Consider the following 21,038-nt stretch of genomic DNA (forward strand, 5'->3'; position numbering starts at 1 on the left):
TTCTTCAATGTTTTAATAACTTTTTCTCCTTCTTTCTAGACTAACCGATCTATGTGTGCAGCCATCTCTAACAAAGGACAACCTCTTCTCTGCTCTCACTATGGCTGAAGTTACATTCCCAAATTTCAAGTCTTTAACTTTAGGTTTTGTAGACTCTTTCCCTGAACCAGGTAAGCCGACAATACTATTATTCAACCATTCTATGAGGCTAGAAATAGAAATAACAGAAAAAATATGACATATGTATACTCTTTAGAATGCCTTCATTTCTATTTCTTTGTAATTTTAATTTTAGATGTAAACTATATTTACTTTTTATTTTTTAGGTAAATGGACTGCTGAAGAACTTCTGACAGAAGGTCTGGTTGAAGTACAAGAGAATCCAGCTATGATCACAGATATTGGGATGAAGGCAGTGGGACGTTGTTTTCCATCTGTTAGCCATATGGAAATCTATAATTGTCCTCACCTTCATTACCCAACTTCTTGGTTTCATCCAGGTGATAATATATTTTTTTTAATTTAGTTAAGAGGTACAGTGGCTATAAGTTTAAAAGTGTTAGGTTATTAATTAGAATATATTTTGAATTTATTGAACCCTATGGCTACTGAGTGAAGTTGAGTAGAAAAGGCTTTTAACCTTACTAAATCATCTTATCTATCTTCACAAAAATTGTAATTGTTTTGAAACCAACTAAAATTATCTTAGAATTTAATTTAGTGAATCATTTTGTTTTTCAGTTCAACAATAATGTAGAATTAAAATTGAATTTCTTTTTTTATTCAATGATTTTTATTTCTCATAATTTAACAAAAAAGATTTCATATTATTCTAGTGTCACAATTTTTCACATTCAGTTTCAAAGATATTTTAAAGCACAGTAAATCTGACATTTGCATTCAGGTATAATGTGAGATAAGCATATTTGAAATTAGTGTTCTGAGTTATCATAAAGCTCACCTTAACATGATACTGTACAAACTTGGGTCCATGTCAAACTTTTGTGTTCTAAAGTAGTTGGCTGCTTTTCAGATTTCCAGGTTCATTTCATTTAAATGACCAATGTCCTTTAAAAGACTATGAAAATCAACACAATTTCATTTTCAATTTTTTTAATATGTAATCTAAGATCTTTAGTGAAATTTGGTTTTATTGTCATGTTATGCAAATATTATGAAAGGAAGTGGAAAAGATTCAAAGTTGTGTCATGTGGCGTAATAGATGGTTGCCAAGATAGACAAATGATGTAAGATGTGAGATGATGTAGTTGTGTTGGATTCAGGCTGTGTATAATGAATATACATCTGTGAATGATTAGCAGAACTTTATTTCACTGCACAAATAATTTTCATGTTGATCATGAGTTAGAAATTGCAACAACAAAGTTTACACACTGGAAAGAATATTATTTAGCTCTTACAAACAGTTGATGAATAAGGCTTTGTAGTTAAGCTGCCAAGACAGGAGAAAATATACCATGCTGGTTTCATGTCATTGAACCATTGCAGCATGTCTAGGTTGAGTAAGAGCCATGATAAGGACTGTTAAAAGCAGCTAAAGCAGTGTGATTAGCTTAGCTGTGACTGACCACAAACTGAAGAGGTGAGATGTGTGAAAGTGAATTGGCAGGTCTCTGCGTGGATATACCTGATAAGAGTGGAGGTGCATTATCGCCCAGATGTGCTGTTTATAGGCCTTGTTAAGGAACATTTTATAGACCTCTAGAAAGATGCTTCACATGATGTCTGGGTGCTGGCTGGTTTATAACTCAGAGCTGATCACATGAAAGGCTGTTACTAAGCCGTGATTTTAACTTGGCAGTTTGTCGACTCGGTTTCAAATCTTACTACAGTTGAATAACAAATATCAAAAACAACAATTGAAGCATATGAACTGAATTGTAATATTCATAGTTGCTCAACATATTCATATGTATACTTATTAATAGTGCAAAGCAATGTTCAGCTGATTTTTCTGTCATTGGTTACCTGTATTATACAAAGTCTGAATATTTATGCATCTTAGTATATATAAAACCCATCCTAACATATGGTTGTATAACCTGAATTATCAAACTAAGTACAAAAGCTTGTCAGTACTGCATAGATGTGTCTCTTAAGTAAAAACCTAAAAGTGTTCTATGCTAATGAGCAAAGACCAACTGAAAGCTTCATGACAACATAAAGAAACAACAAGCTCAGTTCACTGGACACCATATGAAAAGAACGAAAAAACCTTGAGGACTCGGTGACAACCAAGAAACTGGAAGGAAGAAGAAATCAGAGAAGACAGAGAAAGAAATACTTTATGACTTGATAATTAATGGTTTTACCATCTGGTTTCAAAGAGGACCAACCCAATAATATACTAAATTGAGTGTGGGACAGGAGGGCGTGGAAGTCCATGATCATCCATGCCAGTTGGCATAACATATGAAGATGATTATTGATTATAAAAACTCAAGTGCTTCCCATAAACTTTGTTATAGATAGCTTTTAATTAGATGTACTTTTGCATATATTAGTTGATGTCTTTTGAATTTGTGTAAAAATGCAATTTTTTTTCCCCTCCTTTTACTTTTATCAGATACCAATTGCTGGTCAAACTTGAAGAATTTACATCTCAGAAGATGCCATGCAATACGGCTTGAAGATTTAAATGCATTTATACCAATGCTTCCATCTTTGTTGTCCCTACATTTAGAATTTATGCTGAGAGAACCACCGAAAGGCTGTGCAAGGTGAGTGGGTTTTTTTTTTTTTTGTACTCATTTTTATCTCACTGAATTTCCCTGAAGTATGTTTCACTTTTTGCTCTTCACTACAGCAGAATGGTTTAAAGGATTGTTATAAAATAAAACATAATTTAGTTGGCCAAAAAATGCTTCGTGTATAAATTTGAACAGGTCTAGAATTAATTTTTTTTTTAGTGTCAATGTATAATTATAACATTGACAGGATCTCATTCAAATCTGAAGGAAGAGTGTCATCATATTAGCAATAAATGTGCATAAATTAAATAACTACTAAAGTAACATTTAGTTATGTCACTTAACCCTTTAGTATTCAAATTACTCTGCCAAATGTAATACTTATTCATTCACTTCGTTTTGAACTAATCATGCATATTAACTTGTAGCTTTGAGATTTCTATGATGTGGTTGCTTATTTTTAGATGTGAGAGGTCAGATCTGGCTAGTCTGAACATAAAACAAGTAGGGTATTTCAGTCTGATATGGGCAGTTTAAATGCTAAAAGGTTAAGGTGTTTTTTTGTTTGTGTCTTTTAACAGAGTTGGCCTTAGTGCTGGGACTGGGCTTGGAGTTTCATCTGCTCTTGTACAGAATAATGGAGCCGATGCCCATAACCAACCAAATGCTGCAGGTGCTGGGGCTGCAAATAATCAAGGGGACCAACCTCCAGCTCAAGCTGCTCCTGTGCCTCCAGCAGCAGCAGCGGCCGCAGCAGCACCTGCGGAAGCAGAACCTCAACACAACAATGCAGAGGCTGAAGCAGCAGCAGCATACCCTCCCCCTCCTCCTCCAATGTCACCTCCTCCATTGCCACCTTCACCCCCACCGTTGCCACCTTCACCGGAACAACCTCCACCACCCCTACCACCACCTCCTGACCAACTTGCACCATTGGCAACATCAGCACAACCATTGTCACCACCGCTATTGCCTGAACACTCAACTTCACAGTCACCACTCCCGCTCTCTCGAGATTCTTCCCCCCATCAATCACCTGTACATTGTTCGTCACATCCCATCTCCACTTCTCAGTGTTCTACACCTTCAACCAGTCACAACTGTGTAGCCCCATCTCAGCAGGATTGCGCCACCAATGTTGCGGGTAGCAGTTCTGGTTCAGTTCCAAGACAGAGTGGGAAGAAAAATAGTCTTCTACGTAGTAAAGAAAATTCTAGCAGCAGTCAGAAATCATGTGAAATCAATGATAAGAAAAGTCAAGACGGTGAGTCATCTTCTGAAGATGGGCAGAGAATTGAACCTGGGGACAGCAGTTCAAACAGACATGTGCCTAACCAACTGGCTATAGGTAATAATCACAGTTATCTGACAGAGCAGAACAACTTGTACTCAGCTGTTAAGGCTGGTCCCTCAGGACTTAATCATACTTGTTGTTGTACTTCTGTCATTGCAAACAAACGGGTCAACCATCATTTTGGTAAGCATTTAGTTTTTGTTTTTTGGTTTTTTTTCTTCTTTTTGTTTAAGAAAGCCCTTTCTGAAACCATATTTCTTACTTGAATATCTCCTGCTTTTGCATTTCTAGAATTTTTTTAATTCAAGAATTTAGAACATTACTAACTTTATTTATTTATTGAGTCTCACAGATATGATAGTCTCACAGAGACGATAGGTGGTGACTAAGACTTTTGGTGGTTTGCTATGCTTGAGAAGACATTTTGAGCTAAGTGAAATCGTATTCATGGCTAGTGCTGGTGGCATGTAAATGGCACTTATGACATGTAAACAGTACCTGTACTGCTGACACATTAAAGGCATCCAGTACACTGTGGAGAAGTTGGCTTAATGAAGGACGTCCAACCATAGAAACCAAACCATGGTTTCTATAACTGGTAAGCTGGAGAGCTCTCTTGCTTACCAGTTCTAGTCAAATGATCTAACCTATGCCACCATAGGAAATGGATGCTAAATGATGATGATATTAGATGCAGACATGACTGTACCATTAAGAAGCTTGATTCAAAACCATGTGCTTTTAGATTCCATTCATTGTTTGGCACCTTGAGCAAGTAACTTGCATTATAGCTTTGGGCTATTTGCTGCTGAGTCTGCTGTGAATGATAAAATTCACCATAAGCAACAACAACTCTAAGACAGATCAACCTCCTATCTGGAGAAAAAAAATCTTTCATTTGTTTAATGTTATAGATACTAGAGCTGAGCACTAACATAATAGATCATTATGATTTTAGATTACCTGTTCTTTTCCTTTATTCTTTAACATTTCTCATCACACAATTGTTTTAGTGTAGCTTAATTGTGGTAAATATGCTGTACTATTCACTTTGTGGTCATGCATTCAATCTTTACTAAAGTCATTTCATTGTATTAATGAACAGAAAACTTACATTATCCTGCTTATCTCAAATCATCTCATATACAGTTTATTCGATGGTTGAGTGGTTAGCAGTAGGAAGACATAATAGTGTGTAAATTTATACTGAAGAAAAACCAAATCCTCTTAAAACTTTTTATGAAAGCATTAGAGCAAAAACAGGTTAAAGCTTTTATTGAATCCATGATCTCTACCCATACAAAACTGTTTTTTTCTATGTTGTCTGAATAGTGGTTTTCAACAACAGTTCAAGACCACAAAGTGTGAAGAGAATTTTATTTATTTCTTGCACTTGTGTGTATTTTATCAATTTGTTTGGGTGAAAGGCAATGAGATATGAACTCAGACTAAACAGACAGAGCTCTAAATACAACAAAACTTCTAATTTGGTACTTCACTGCTTCTTGCATTTTGGTATTTGCAATGTTGTCTAAATACTAAATTTTATTAACTGCTTTAAAATATGTTTTGTATGTATTTTATTATGCAATATAAATTTTATCTGAGAATATTTTGTATATTGACATATTTAAAATGAAAAAAAAAATGATTATTTAAAAAACAGGTACTCCTAAAAGAATAGAGGCTAGGTAAATACTGTTGCCTCTTTCTTTGGTGTAATTCATCCTCATTCTCTAGCATAACACTACCTCTCTCTCTTTCATGCATGCATAAGATACCGATGTCTCTCACATAAGATACTTTTGTCTCTACCATAAAACTTTTTCTCTCTCTCTCTCTCTCTCTCTCTTGCATAACACTGCCTCTTTCTCTAGTATAATACTGCCTCTCTTTCTCACAAACTGTTGCCTCTATCTCTGACATGACACTACTTTCTCTCTTGCAAATCCCTGCCCCTGTCTCTGACATCACATTTCTCTGTATATATAACACTGATGTATTTATTTTCTTCATAAAAAAAAAAAAGGATATTATTGAAACAGTTTTGTTGGTAAATTCCACTAGTCAAACGATTATTTAATTAGAATTTTTGAACCTCATTTCAGGTCATAAAAACACCAAAGTGACAAAGTGTTCTGCAGAGAAGACTAGTAAGCATACCACGAAATCTGACCTGCACTCCAAAGGAGCATACACCTGCTACAATCCTTCAGTTCGTGTTATCTCCACAGATACATCATCTGCTCAGCCCTCAACAAGTGGCTTGAATATTTGCAAGTCTGATTTTGTAAACAACGCTAGCATTCCATCTGTTGCAAGTGGATCCTCAGCCTCAAAACAATGCACCCACAGTAGTGGCAGCAGCAGCAGCAGTAGTAATAGTAGTAGTAGTAGCAAGGGGAAAGATGGAATAGGTGGTCATTGTAGTAGTAGTAGTAGTAGTAGTAGTAGTAATGAAAACAATAGTATTAGTGATGATTGTTGTAGTACTAGTCGTAGTAATGTTCGAAATTGTTGTAATAATGTAAGTGATGTTAGGAGTCACAACAGTGCCAATCAGTGGTTACAAGAGAAACACAAGAAAAACTTAATGAATATGGCTCAGAGGAAAAGGATGAGGGAGCTGGACGATTGCTGTCCTTCATCAGCAGGAGGAGAAACGGAAGGAGAATGTGCCAAGTCGCGTTCATCTAACAAAGCCTTTTCAGAAAAATTGTCAGCCTCCTCTGCAATTTCTGGAGGGGAGTGCAGCTCAAGCACTACCACCAGCCACATGCACAGGTGTAACGAATCCTCATCCGGTAAGAAATATCTTCACAAGTTCCTTTACAAAAAGGACAAACATTCTGCAAATGCAAAATCCTCTGAAAGTTGTTCTCCTGTCTCTGAACCTCAGCCTTCTACATCATCATCGACATCTTCAGACACGGTGTTCGATGTGGCGCCACCAACCTGTGATAAATCAGCTGATGTCCCGCCAGCAATAGGGGATAATATGCAATCTTCTGCTGATACCGATGCCTTAGTCAGCGGAAACCATAGCGACAGTAGTAAGTGCTGTACATTCAATGAAAACAACCTGCCTTCAAGTTCTTGCATCTCTCACTCTGCTGAAGCACACTTGGAAGTAAAATGTGAGGGAAATAGAATTCCGACCGTGTCAACAATGTCACCGAAAGGGAAGTGCCTTCGGAGTGGTTTCAGAACAGTCCTGAAGAGCAGTGCCAAGACAACAACTAAGTCCAAAAAAGGCTGTGATAGTTCACCCTTACCATTGCTTTCATCTTCATTACCTTCCTCTTCCTCCTCTACTTCTTCCTCATCATCATCACCATCATCGTCATCATCATCGTCGTCATCATTTTCTGGCAGTGGTCCTGTCAAAATGAACCAGTCTTGCCAAGCTGTCAGTGAAGAAATTCGAGAGACTACAAAGAAAGCAAAAGAAAATGAGGATGCCACTAAGTCAGCCTCACATTCAGCTGAGAATGCCAGTGGAAGTGAGAGATCATCATCATCATCAGCAGCAGCAACTAATAGCAACAATTCTCAAAATACCGGTAGTAGCAGCAGAAGCAGTAGTTCTGTTCGTGCTGCATCATCATCGTCGTCATCGTCATCCACTTCAAATTCAGTGCAGTCGGGATGGACTGCTAGATCAGGTCCGAAGTACAGCTATACGCGTAAGTCAGTCAAACGTAAAATGAACACCTGTGACCAAGCTACCAGCACCAGTGATCCTGTACAGGAAGAAGATCATATTCAGGTGAGCCATCACTAAATACAAATGGTTGTTGTTTAGCTCCGTGTGTTTCCTGGTTGAGCAGGTATATGACTAGATATTCTAGTCACGACCCTTCCATCTTTTATTCTGACATAGTACATCCCAGCCCACTTCATTTGATGTCTCCATCATCATCATCATCATTTAGCGTCCGCTTTCCATGCTAGCATGGGTTGGACGGGTCAACTGGGGTCTGTGAAGCTGGAAGGCTTCGTCAGGCCCAGTCAGATCTGGCAGTGTTTCTACGGCTGGATGCCCTTCCTAACGCCAACCACTCCGCGAGTGTAGTGGGTGTTTTTTACGTGCCACCTGCACAGGTGCCAGACAGAGCTGGCGAACGGCCACGAACAGATGGTGCTTTTACGTGTCACCGGCACGGGGCCAGGCGATGCTGGCAACGGACGCGAACGGATGGTGCTTTTACGTGCCACTGACACAGGGCCAGACAGAGCTGGCAAACGGCCACAAACGGACCACCATTTAAAATGTGATTTGGTTGCTAGTTCTGATTGGAGGAATGACCACCTCACATTGACATGATCATTAGACATGACCCATTTGTGCCTAGTAACATGGTAGAGAAGAAAACATGGGGAATTTCATAAGCCATTTGATCTGTCGAAGGATGCATTACTTAAGTCTAGGTCTTTATATAATACTAGCACTATGACCCTGCAATGCCGGGTCATAGTGCTAGTGCATGCATATACAGCTGCGTGCGTGCACACATATACGCGAGTACTGTCCAAATCTCCGACCAATCACATACAGCTAGCTGGTATTCAATTGGCGTAATTTTGATTGGGTTTTGGATAGAAAATTCACAAATAAATCACTTCTATTGATTTTTTTAATGGCTTTGTGGGGGTGACTGGGGAAATGTAAAGATGTGCACGACTTTGAATGACCAAAGAAAGTGCGAGCTCTCTAACTGAAAAATTGTGGATTTGTATAAAGGACACACATGCAGACATTTTGCCATTTATATATAGAGAGATATTTAAAACAAGGCAACATGGTGTAGCCCTGCTTTTTCTAAGGATATACTGAATTCAGTGTTATTAGTTAACGAAGCACTTGTCAGTTTTGTTGTATTGATACAACTGATAGCTACAAGATATTCTTATTGTGTAGTACCTATTTAAAGTTGGGAAGACTGGAACTTTTAAACTTCAACTGTGTTGGATACAAACCAGTGCTAAAAACAGGATATGATTTACCAACTTCTCAGTAGAATATTCAGTTTTTTTTGGACCTAGTTATTTACTTAGCATAAGGAAACATTAGTCTACTGCTCAACTTTAACCTTAAGTAAATGCAAAAGAAATCTCTTCCTAAGATAATTCAGTACCCTGTCAGAGACAGACTTTCATCCAGAAGTTATGATCACTACAACCAAACAAGTAAAACAATATTGATACATTTGATAAGAACTTACCACTTACAAACTGAGAGTCTACCACTATATTAGTGTTTTACCTTTACCTTCGATAGTACCAATCATTCTGACCATTTCAACAAAGCATTGTCTATATTGTTGATACATACCCTGCAAGGTGAAAACTGGGAGAGTTCTAATTTCAGTTCTCACTGGCAGAGTTTGCAGTTTGTTTGTGAAAGGGTAGTAATAGGTTATTGATAAAATATGGTAAATGACTGAAACAAGTAAAATAAAAAAAAAAGAATAAAAATAATTTATTGGGGAAAGAGTTTATTAACCATATCCTTCACATTTCACACAAAAAAGGACTTGTGTCTGAGAAAGAAAATCATATAATATATCTTTGCCATTATAATTAGTCTCTTTTTCATAGCTTGTAAAATATAAAATACTGCTCTAAAATACATGATATAATTGCTTTTATTTTCTGATATTTTTCCATAGGTACTTGGAGTTCAGTCCAAGACTCTGACAACCCTGACATTGCATATGGTTGGAATAACAAATCTCTGCCTTCTTGACTGTCCAAATCTGGCTACCGTCTCATGTAAGTTTAGAGCTAAATTACACTTATCTTGTATACATTAATACTGGTGTATATAAAAGAATGGTGTTTGAATGGTGTTCTCACCTTGTTATTGTCTTAACTCTTTAGCATTTAAACTGGCCATATCCATCCCTAATATTCTACTTGTTTTATGGTCAAACTGGCCAGATTCAGCATCTCACACCTACCCTACAATGTCAATTTAAAAATATACAATTACATCATTGAAATCTCAAAGCTATGAGATAATACATGATCAGTTATATGAAATGTGAATATATAGGCATTACATGTGACAGTAATCTGAATACTAAAGAGTTAATGTTTTAAAATTGTGTCCTCAGCATATTGGTGTTTCAAATTTTGGCACAAGGCCAGCAATTAAGTCAATTAGATCAACTCCAATGCTCAATTGGTGCTTATTTTATCGACCCTGAAAAGTTGAAAGGCAAAGTCGACCTCAGTGGAATTTGATCTTAGGATGTAAAGATGGACAAAATGTTGCTGTTTTGTCCGACATGCTAATGATTCTACCACCAACTCGACACCTTCCTCAGCATTATAATATAGCAAACTTAAATGCTGTTTTAGAAATTCCCTGAACATATGGAAGATTTTACCCAGTAGATGTTATCTATTTACACTAACTGTGTTTACCAACACAGTGGTCTTTCCATCACACAAACAGTGTTGTCTTTAATGGCCATCTGTTGTTGCACACTTACAAAATCATACTCAGTGGTTATTTTGTAAAGGAAAAGTAGCTACCCTGCTACAAACGCGATTCAAATTAATAATACCTGTTAACAGTGGGATTACTTTCAGCAAAGGAAAACATGGGATATAGTGATGAAGCCTCACAGATGAGATGATGCAGAACCAAAAAGACAAGTAAAATGCTAAACAATAAACCCTGCCAACCTATGCCAACAAGGAAAAGAAACTGTTGAAAATGATGTTGCTGATAGTTTATAATTACAGTTTATTTCTCTACAATGACTTAATGTGACAAATACAAATATCCTGTGTGGCTAGGTAAATATATATATATATATATATATATATATAGTTGGCATTAGGAAGGAAAGCTAGCATGGAAAGTGGACGTTAAACAATGATGATGATGATGATGATTTATATATATCAATATTATCATCATCGTTGTTGTTGTCGTCATTGTTTAACATCCACTTTCCATGCTGGTATGGGTTGGATAGTTTGACTGAGAACTGACAAGCTGGGAGGCCAGTTCATTAGATCATCCCCAGTACACAACTGGTACTTAATTTATTGACCCTGAAGGGATGAAAGGCAAAGTTGACCATGGCAGAATTTGAACTCAGAACATTAAGACAGACTAAGTATTTCGCCCGGCATGCTAATGTTTCTGCCAGCTCGCTGCCTTTTTAATATATATTTGTGTATAGATATCTTTTCTACTTATTTGTCATCATCATTTAGCATCTGCTTTCCATGCTAGCATGGATTAGACAGCTTCACTGAAACTGGTAAGCTAGAGAGCTGCACCAGATTCCATACTTATTAATATAATTTTTCTGTTTATCTTTTAGGTAGTGCATGTCGTGTGTTGAAGAAGATCTCCATTGGGAAGTGTCCCAAGTTGTCCAGGATATCTTTTGCACAGTGCAAAAAACTGTTGGAAGACCAGGTTATCAAAGAGCTTTCTCCATTGCCTTCTGATATATCACGAGTTTTGTTTCTCAGACCAATGCATCAGGTAAGATTAATATATTGGTTATCAGCAGGTATTTTATCATTTTTGTTTTATTTATATTATAGTAGTCTTACAAACTATTACATGACTGCCTCACTAATATTGGTGGTATGAATTAAGTATCCAGTACACACTGTAAAGTGGTTAGTATTATGGAGGGCATCCAGCTATAGGAACTACACCAAAGAAGGCACTGGAGCACAAGGCAGCCTTTGGCCCTATCAATTCCTGTCAAATGCTCAAGTAACACCCACAGATCCCTCAAAGATAGATGAGTGATATTTGTCACTATCTTGTGTGATTCTGTACTATATTTCATAATGTGCAGTAGCTGTATTGCATGCAGTATGGTAGTAAAGGTGTGTTGTGTCCACTTTTTGGTCTTTTGCCAGTTTAACCCTTTAGCATTTAAGCCAGCCAATATCAGGCCCAAATATTCTTCTTGTTTTATGCTCAAACCAGCTGGATCTGGATTCTCACACCTATCCTGCTATGTCATTCTAAAAATAAACAATCACATCATCAAAATCTTTAAGTTACAAGATTGTGCATAATAAATTTAAAACCCTATGAGTGAATAGCTATTACATTTGCCATAAAAATCTGAATGCTAAAGGGTTATATATGAGTCAAAACTGTATAAGTTTTTATAATAAAAAAAGGGCAATATGGGTGTAATCTTAATGGTGTTTTTCTTTCATTTGGTGCTAATCAAATATAGGAAATTATGTAAATTGGTTTTTTGCTTATGAAAACTTTTGAAGTTAATTTTCTTTTTTGTGTACTAACTCTGTCATTAAGTCCAGTTGGTTTATGTAGCAAGGAAAAGTGGATGTTAAATGATGATTCACTAACAGTATGAAAGCCTGGATTTATGACCCTGTTCTTAATGAATGGTTGCTCAATACCTAACCAGATCAGGCAAATGGAGTAATATTTAGTTACATTCCAAGTTCAAAACTTGCCATAGTCAACTTTGCCATACATCCTTTGGGGTTGATAAAATTGAATGATTGTAATATATTGGGTTAATTTAATCAAATCCACACATCTACTAACACTTGTGGTCTTGTGCTAAAATTAGAAATCATTAATTTTATATGTTGGAGTTAAAGAGATTGAGGTATTAGTTTATACCAGTAACATTCATAGTATTTGTTTTGACTAAGCAGATTGTTTGATGTTATGTAATGTAATTGTCATCAGTAGTGCTGTCTCTCTGCAAGAGATGGAATTTTGGTTTCCACCAAACCTTAGTCACTGTTTATGCTCTTAACACTAGCTTAATGATAACTAAGTTATTTTACTAAATTCCTTGTTATATTTTTAAAAAATAGAAAGAAACAGAGCATCTCAAAATAAATATGATAACGAAAGGGTTAAGTCCTGTAGTGGCCTATATTCAGTGGATGCTGGGATTCTACTTCAAATTAGTGCTATGTCATATAAAAACATTTTAGTTGTTAATTTATATAATATGCACACTATATTACATGAAAAGATAGTGTTTTCCTTGGCATTCCTACTGTCTTACTTCATGCATATAAAATACTTTAGCTGTTGATTTATATATGTACACTGTATTGTATGGGAAAATGGTGCTTGCCTTTCCAAACACTTTTTATCTTTAAAGACTATAAAGCAGTTTTTTTTGCATTATCAGCTACAGATTCCCATGACATCGTTGTTTGGTCAAGAAGATCATTCTAGTGGCTACCACTGTCTGGTTAAAGACCATTGCAAGCAGCCTTCTATGATGGTGCTGAATAGAAAACGTGCAGAGATTTTGGTAGATTTACTTCCTAATATTAACAGGTAATTGAACAGCTGTTTACTTGTTTGTTTTTTTGTTCCCTTTTGCACAAATTTCATTTGACTTTGATATCAAGATACATACATATTCCCATTCGTTTATCATTTGACTAGTAAAAGCAATGAAAAACCTTCTTTAATTTCCTTTAACTATAAATTGTGTCACTTCCATGATTTTGAGTGTACAAGATGAACATGCTGCTTATGGATATACAGTGGTGTCTTGACATCAAGATTTCCATTTCACTATTTTCTGGGGTAGTTTAAACTAGTGTAGAGTATAGTGTTTGACTACATAAGCTGCTGGAATGAATGACAATAAATAGTCAGTTCAGTCACCTTAGGAATTTTACCTCAGATTTTGTTACAGTATATTCTCTATCATCATCATCATCATCATCATCATCCTCGTTTAACGTCCGTTTTCCATGCTAGCATTTTTCAAGGGTAATGATCGAAACAGACTGGTAGTCCTAAATGTCAGTCCTGTCAGAATCATGAGCACACTGGACAAAATGCTTAACAGCATTTCATCTGGCTTTATGTTCCGAGTTCAAATTCTGCCTAGGTCGACTTTGCTTTTCATCTTCTTAGGGTCATTAAAACACATGCTATTTGAACACTATGTAATCGACAGCCCCACTCACCTAATCTAAAGACTGATTTAAAGCACACATGGCAGTGCTATGTAAAAGTACTCGTGGTGCCACATAAAAGCACCCAACACACTCCCTAAAGTAGTTGGTGTTTGGAAGGGCATCTAGCTATAGAAACCCTGCCAAATCAGACTAGAGTCTGGTGTAGCTCCCCACCTTGCCAGCTCTGGTCAAACCATCCAACCGATGCCAGCATGGGCAACGGACATTAAATGATGATCTGATATGATTATACCTATAGTTAAAAAAGAATTATTATTAGTGAAATATGTCATGCTTTATATAATTTTCTGTTTTTTCTTAGCTGCCTGAGAGAGATTTTAAAAACTCATGAAAATGTAGTGGTTCCATTGGAAGAAAAATGTCCAAGATCTATTCACAATTTTGAGGGTAAGAAAACTTTTTACTGTTTGTTACACTGTTATAAAAAATTAAAGAAAACACTTCCTAATAGAAAGCATTTTCCATGTGGTGATTTGCCAAGACAAACTAAGTAAAATTGCTGTCTTCCACACATACAGGCTTGTCCTTTCAGGTGCCGGTGCCACTTAAAAATGCCCCGTGCTGGTGCTGCATAAATGCACCCATGCTAGTGGCACATAAAAAGCACTCTGCACACTGTTGGCGTTAGGAAGGGCATCCAGCTATAGGAACCATATCTTTTCGACAAATATAGGTTTTATGTTAAATATTTCACTGCCATTTAAATTGTTTTATAAAAATTTTGCTTACTGCTATTCAGCCGAAAATAAATCATTCTGTTTGTATCAATTAAACATTGAAACTTTTATCTTATCTCAATTGTTGCTGGCTTCAAACTAATGAGATGCAGTGGGATTATCATAGGATGTAAAGTATGATATATAACTGACCACTTGTTTGTTTATGTGTTTTGCTTTAATTTTCTTTTTGAATGGTATTATATTAACACTTTAGCATTCATATTTTCATGTTAAATGTAATGCTTATTTATTCATGTTGTTTTGAGTTAATCATGCATTATCTTTTAGCTTTGAACTTTTGATGATGTGGTTGTTTATTTTTAGGATGACATTGTAAGGCAGGTGTGAGAAGATGGATTTGATAAGTTTGAACATAAAACAAGGAGATAATTTGAGCTGGACATGGCCAGTTTAAATGCTAAGGGGTTAAATAATTAGTATGCATTGTTCCTTTAAAAATAATAATAACTCTGGAGAGCAGTTTTGTAAAAACCAATGTTTGTAATTCATTTTGCATTGCTGTGCAGCACCCAAACAATAACTTTGTGTTTATAAGATGCAAGTTGATTTTGTGGGGTATTTCTATATGTGTGTTAGCCTTATAAGATATCAATAGAGTAGCATTTTTATGCTAATATATATTTATCTCTTTAACATCTGTTTTATAGCTTCTACATCATAACAATACTTGATATCTAAATTTAGGAAATTATTAATTTACTCATTAAATTTACATATTTTACAGAAATCAATGAAGATGGAAGTGTATTAGAAGTAAAAACAGACATTCCATGGTTGAAGTTCTTTTTGCAAAATTATTCTGACCAAAAGGAAAAGGGTACATATCTAATTTCTATTTCATCATGCTTCATCTAATGTGTTTTGTTCATTTATTACCTCCGCCTTAGCAAAGGCAGAGGTATTGTTTTCAGTCATGTCTGTTTGTCTGTGGATAAGATATCTCAAGAACCACTGGATGGATTCTTGAGATCCAGCAAGCTGGCAGAATCGTTAGCACACTTTGCTATTAAGCAAAGTGCTTAACAGCATTTCATCCGTCTTTACATTCTGAGTTCAAATTCTGCCGGGATCAACTTTGCCTTTCATCTTTCCAAGGTGGATAAATTAAGTGCCAGTTGAGTACTGGGGTCGATGTAATTGGCTTACCTTCTCCCTGAAAATTTCAGGCCTTGTGCCTATTGTAAAAAGGATTATTATTATGAACTATATATCTAACTTTACACAGCTTTTTTATAACAAGTATGTTTTAGTCTTCTTAATTTTGTACAGCATTAGACATATTTATTGTTTAATTTTTTGAATGAAGAAAAAAACTGAACTACTTGATTGTGTTATAGAAATGTGGTGAAATATCTCATTATCAAACACAAAATACTTGAACAAACTGAAGTTAGAAATGAATTTATCATTAAGCACAATGGCTATAAGTTTAAAGTACTGGGCAACTGACTATATGATTATAAGTTCATGGTGTTGAGCTACCAAACAATGTTCATGTTTGTTCTTGTGGTGGCTCTAATTGCTGTAGTTATGTTTGCTCAAGTTGTTTGCATTGCCCTAGTGCAGTGTTAATTACATAGAAGATTATTGTAAAAATTGTTGACCAAACTTGGATATGATCCACAAATCTATAGCTGCAAATAAACCTATTCTCTATTAGGTTTGCACAAACTGCACTGATTGTTGTTGCTTTTATTTAGCTTCTGGTCAGCTCATTGATCTAAAGTGTTCCAGCCACAGTTATCCTGTCTTTTATTGAGACACAATGCCTCTAGGACTACATTATCCAGTGTAACTTTCTTTTTTTTTTTAAACAGTAGAGTGTGATTGAAAAAAATTTGGTTACTATTTCTAGCAGATCAAGTGACTATATAAAGGATCTTGTGCTTGCTACAATTAATTTTATCTGGCAAAGTGTTCCTCTCTAGGCATGTTACACTCTCTCCATTGTCCAGTCTATTTCTGTGTGTCTTGAGATCCTGATCATAGCCATAATGGAGCTGGACAAGATAAACTCACTGCAAACATATCTGAAGTTGTTTCTCTGAATTTGTTGGTGTTGTGCATTGCAGTACAATGTTTGAGATTAATGATGCTGTTGTTTATGTCTGGATGTGTTTGTCTGCTTGGTTGGAGTGGAAGAGATAGTATTCCTAGAATACTGATGTAATAGGATTCTGGATTTGTGTGTATGTATGTATGTATGCATGTGTTTATGTATGTGCTGTCTGTCTCTTTAACTCTTCTCCTTCCCTTCTGGCCCCTCTAAACTTCTCTTCACTTTTGAGTCTATATATGGTGATCCCACACATCAAAGGACTTCTTGCACTTAAACACTTTCTGGACCTTTGACCCAACTCCTAACCTGACACCTCCACACTTCTTTGTCTGGCCGAACTTGTTCTCTCCCTCAACTGCTTCTCATTCGCAGGGGATTTTTACTAACAGGTCTTAGGAGCAGCCATGGGAACAAGAGTGGGGCCCAACTATGTGAACCTGTATGTTGGCTATGTTGAGGCCCAACTATTCTCACAATTCACTGGTCTCACTTCTGAACTATACGATTGTTATACTGATGACTGTATTGGTGTGACCTCACTCTCCCATAAACAAATAGATTCTTTCCTCTCTTTTGTCCAATCCTTTCATCCTGCACTATTTCCAACACTTCCATAACATTTCTGCCAACATACACTACTCTGTTCTCACTACCTCCATCCATTACAAACACACCGACTCACACTCCTACTTTAACTTCTCATCCTCCTATCCTACCCATACCCCGCTCCTCCTGGTCCACAGTTTCTTCTCCAACCCAACCTCTCAGCCTGGCTGGTTCCCCTGCTCCCCCCCATGCTTCCACACTTGCCCCTACCTCTCCAACACCACTATCCTCACACATACCCATCAATCATCCCTATCATATCACCGATTCTTTTACCTGAACTTCTAGCAACATCATTTACTGCATCTCCTGCTCTTTCTGCCCTTCTTTGTACATCGGTCAAACAGGATACCTCTTGGTTGACTGATTTGCAGTGCACCTCCGAGACATCAGACTCAGCAATGACTCCCCAGTCTCATGCCATTTCCACTCTACCAGTCATTCACTACAACTCCTGTCTGTGTTTGGATTGTCTTTGCACAGGGACCATCCTGACTCCTGCCTTCACTGTGAACAGGAATTAATCTTCTCTCTTTGCTCTGTTGCGCTACCTGGGTTCAATTCCCCTCCTCTCCTCTTGACCTGACACCTCTTACCTCACTTTGCTCCTACTCACCTCTTTTCTCTACATCTGACACCTACTTCCTCTCTCCACTCCTACCCACGCACTCTTGTCATTGATACCGCCCCACACACTCCACATCCAACCCCCCCATACCACATCACATAACACCACCCCATGCCACTCCACACACACTAACACTGACCACTTCCCAGCTCCCACACCATCATCCAAACACCCACACATCATCATCAATGCACCCATGCGTTACAGATGCTCACACTTACATATACATCCACACACACATTCTCACATACACACACACCTTCGTTTTGGGATCACCAATACTTTATTATCTCCCCTGCTTTCATCCTCTTCTGTCAAACCATTTTTTTTTCTTACCTGTTACCATGCTTGACCAAGTTTGTTTTCTCTCTCTGTTTATTTTCTCTTATTCCATTCTGTTGAAGAGTATAGGCTCAAAATGTAGAAGACTTTCTCACTCTCCTGAGTGTCAAACTAATACGCTTGTGTGTGTGTGTAGTGGCAAGGACTGTAAGCTTGGAGAGTGCTGCAACATTAAATAGTGCCCTTCGGTGTCCAGGTGGTCTTTTTTGTTGTTGTGTTGAAGATGAACTGAGGACATGGTATATGTACAGCCTGTGTTGGTGCAAATTATACTGATTTGTGTTCTTTATAATTTATAGTCCTTGTGTAGTGATTGTGGGCCTATTCAAGTGTGGCATTGTATTTATACACTAGTGTTGTTTCTTTGTGTTGGCCAAATGTGGTATTGTGGAGCCATGTGGCTTAGTGGTTAGGGATGTTGGACATATGATCATAAGATTGTGCTTTCCATTCCTGGACTGGGTGACATGTTCCTGAGTAAAACACTCCATTTCACGTTGCTTCATTCCACTCAGCCGGCAAAAGTGAGTAATCCTGCAACAGGCCAGCGTCCCATCTAGAGGAAGAATATATATATATCAGAGAAATTGGGAAACCAGCCCTATGCATCTGTATGACTTTAGAAGGACCTTTATCCTTATCCAAATGTAGTTTTTGTGCTGCTGTTCTGAGTACTGTAGAGTAGGAAGAACATCTCACTACAGTTAGCAGCTATGGCAGTCCTGAAAAATTGTCTCATAATATGTAGTGCTAGGCTTAAAGCCTCCTGTGAACCTAAAGCCTTAGTCTGCAATTACTTGAAAGTATTGCAGGACAAACAACTACCAGCTGTTTGTAAAGCTGAAATTTCAAGACTATATTTCCATGACTATTCCACTTCTGTGTTTTTTGCATCTGTTTGTGTATGTGTGTGTAATATATGCCTATTTGTTTATTTCTATTCACAGACATGCTGCCAAATACTCCTGTTGGTCGAGAACTTGCATCAGAGCGTTTACGACAGTTGGGAGAAAATTTTATCAAAGAAGGCATCCAGGGCGATTATTGGTCTGACAGTGTATTTCTCGTGTATATTAACATGTGTGACATCTCTGGCCTTCCAACTCCAGACCTTTATGTATGAACTAATTTTGCCAGTGTGGGCTTGTACGAGGGATATAGAAATATTTTTCTCTTCCTCTCTCTCTCTCTCTCTCTCTCTCTCTCTCTCTCTCTCTCTCTCTTTCTTACACAAACACATACACACACTGGTGTATATATGTTATTAAAATAATTGTATATGTATGAAAAAAATAACATCAGAAAAAAAAATGTAAGACAAAATAGTTGATCTGTAAAGACACTTCCTCAGTATATTTTGTATCACTTGAAATGTTTTATCTACAATTAACATTTTAGTGAAATTATCTATTGAAAAATTACCTGTTACTTATTGACAATATAGATTTCAGTTTTAGATTTTTGTTTTTTTTCCTCTTCCCAAACCTAAACTCTTACCAAAAAAAAAAAAAAAAGTAACTTAACCCTTTCATTTCTATATTTCTAACTAAAATACCCCACTATGTGTTTCTATTAAATTCTACAGTAATCGTGAGTTTAGATGGCTTTCGTAAAAGAACTATAACTTTTATATTTATTAAAATATTAAAATGCTATTTCGAACACAACTCAACTGAAAGTTTTTATGTATATTTGTTACAGAATTTTGTGTACCATATTAATTGAGTTATTAACCAAAATTATGTTAACAAACAGTTAGATGTTGCTCTTCCCTTTCAGCTTTGGGTGCCCACTTGGTCTTGGTGACCAGTAGGCCTCAGCAAATAAATAAATATATATATATATGGGTAAAGACCCCTTTGGTCATTAATGACCATGGGGTTGCACCTGAGAAGTTACCCTCCAAAGCACAAATCTGAGCAAGGTTGTTTATTGAACACCAGCAGTCGTCCATGCCTACCAGCCTCTCCTCTCCATGCCACCGATGTTATCCAAGGGAAAGGCAAGGATTGATACAGCTTGGCACCAGTGATATCGCAACTCATTTCTACAGCTGAATGAACTGAAGTAATGTGAAATAGTGTCTTGCTGAAGAAAACAACACACAACGCAGTCCTGGAATCGAACCTGCTACCTCATGATTGTGAGCTTGACACTTTAACCATTGAGCCATGCACTTTCACGGATACATCATCATCATCATCATCATCATCATTTAACGTCCGCTTTCCATGCTAGCATGGGTTGGACGGTTCAACTGGGGTCTGGGGAGCCCGAAAGCTGCACCAGTCCAGTCAGATCTGGCAGTGTTTCTACAGCTGGATGCCCTTCCTAACGCCAACCACTCCGAGAGTGTAGTGGGTGATTTTATGTGCCACCGACACAGGTGCCAGACGAGGCTGACAAACGGCCACGCTCGGATGGTGTTTTTTATGTGCCACCGACACAGGTGCCAGACGAGGCTGGCAGACGGCCACGCTCGGATGGTGTTTTTTATGTGCCACCGACACAGGTGCCAGACGAGGCTGGCAGACGGCCACGCTCGGATGGTGTTTTTTATGTGCCACCGACACAGGTGCCAGACGAGGCTGGCAGACGGCCACGCTCGGATGGTGTTTTTATGTGCCACCGACACAGGTGCCAATACATATATATATATATATATATATATATGCAC

General features: G+C 37.2%; 1 protein-coding gene across 2 annotated transcripts in view; it reads left to right on the forward strand.

The window, feature by feature from the left end:
- The window catches only part of LOC115210265 (F-box only protein 38), a 41,414-nt gene extending 21,384 nt beyond the window's left edge, over positions 1–20,030 (forward strand). For both annotated transcript variants that reach the window (XM_029778756.2, XM_036503132.1), the window contains exons 5-15: positions 40–170; positions 327–500; positions 2,588–2,741; positions 3,293–4,188; positions 6,114–7,774; positions 9,678–9,780; positions 11,352–11,518; positions 13,179–13,330; positions 14,288–14,373; positions 15,451–15,543; positions 19,309–20,030. In XM_029778756.2, the coding sequence (XP_029634616.1) occupies positions 40–170; positions 327–500; positions 2,588–2,741; positions 3,293–4,188; positions 6,114–7,774; positions 9,678–9,780; positions 11,352–11,518; positions 13,179–13,330; positions 14,288–14,373; positions 15,451–15,543; positions 19,309–19,484 (3,793 nt within the window). In that variant the 3' untranslated portion in view covers positions 19,485–20,030. The remainder of the gene's footprint in view (positions 1–39; positions 171–326; positions 501–2,587; positions 2,742–3,292; positions 4,189–6,113; positions 7,775–9,677; positions 9,781–11,351; positions 11,519–13,178; positions 13,331–14,287; positions 14,374–15,450; positions 15,544–19,308) is intronic.
- Positions 20,031–21,038: the final 1,008 nt, after the last annotated feature.

Source organism: Octopus sinensis, linkage group LG1 (assembly GCF_006345805.1).
Source record: "Octopus sinensis linkage group LG1, ASM634580v1, whole genome shotgun sequence".
In the NCBI taxonomy this organism is placed as follows: Eukaryota; Metazoa; Mollusca; class Cephalopoda; order Octopoda; family Octopodidae; genus Octopus; species Octopus sinensis.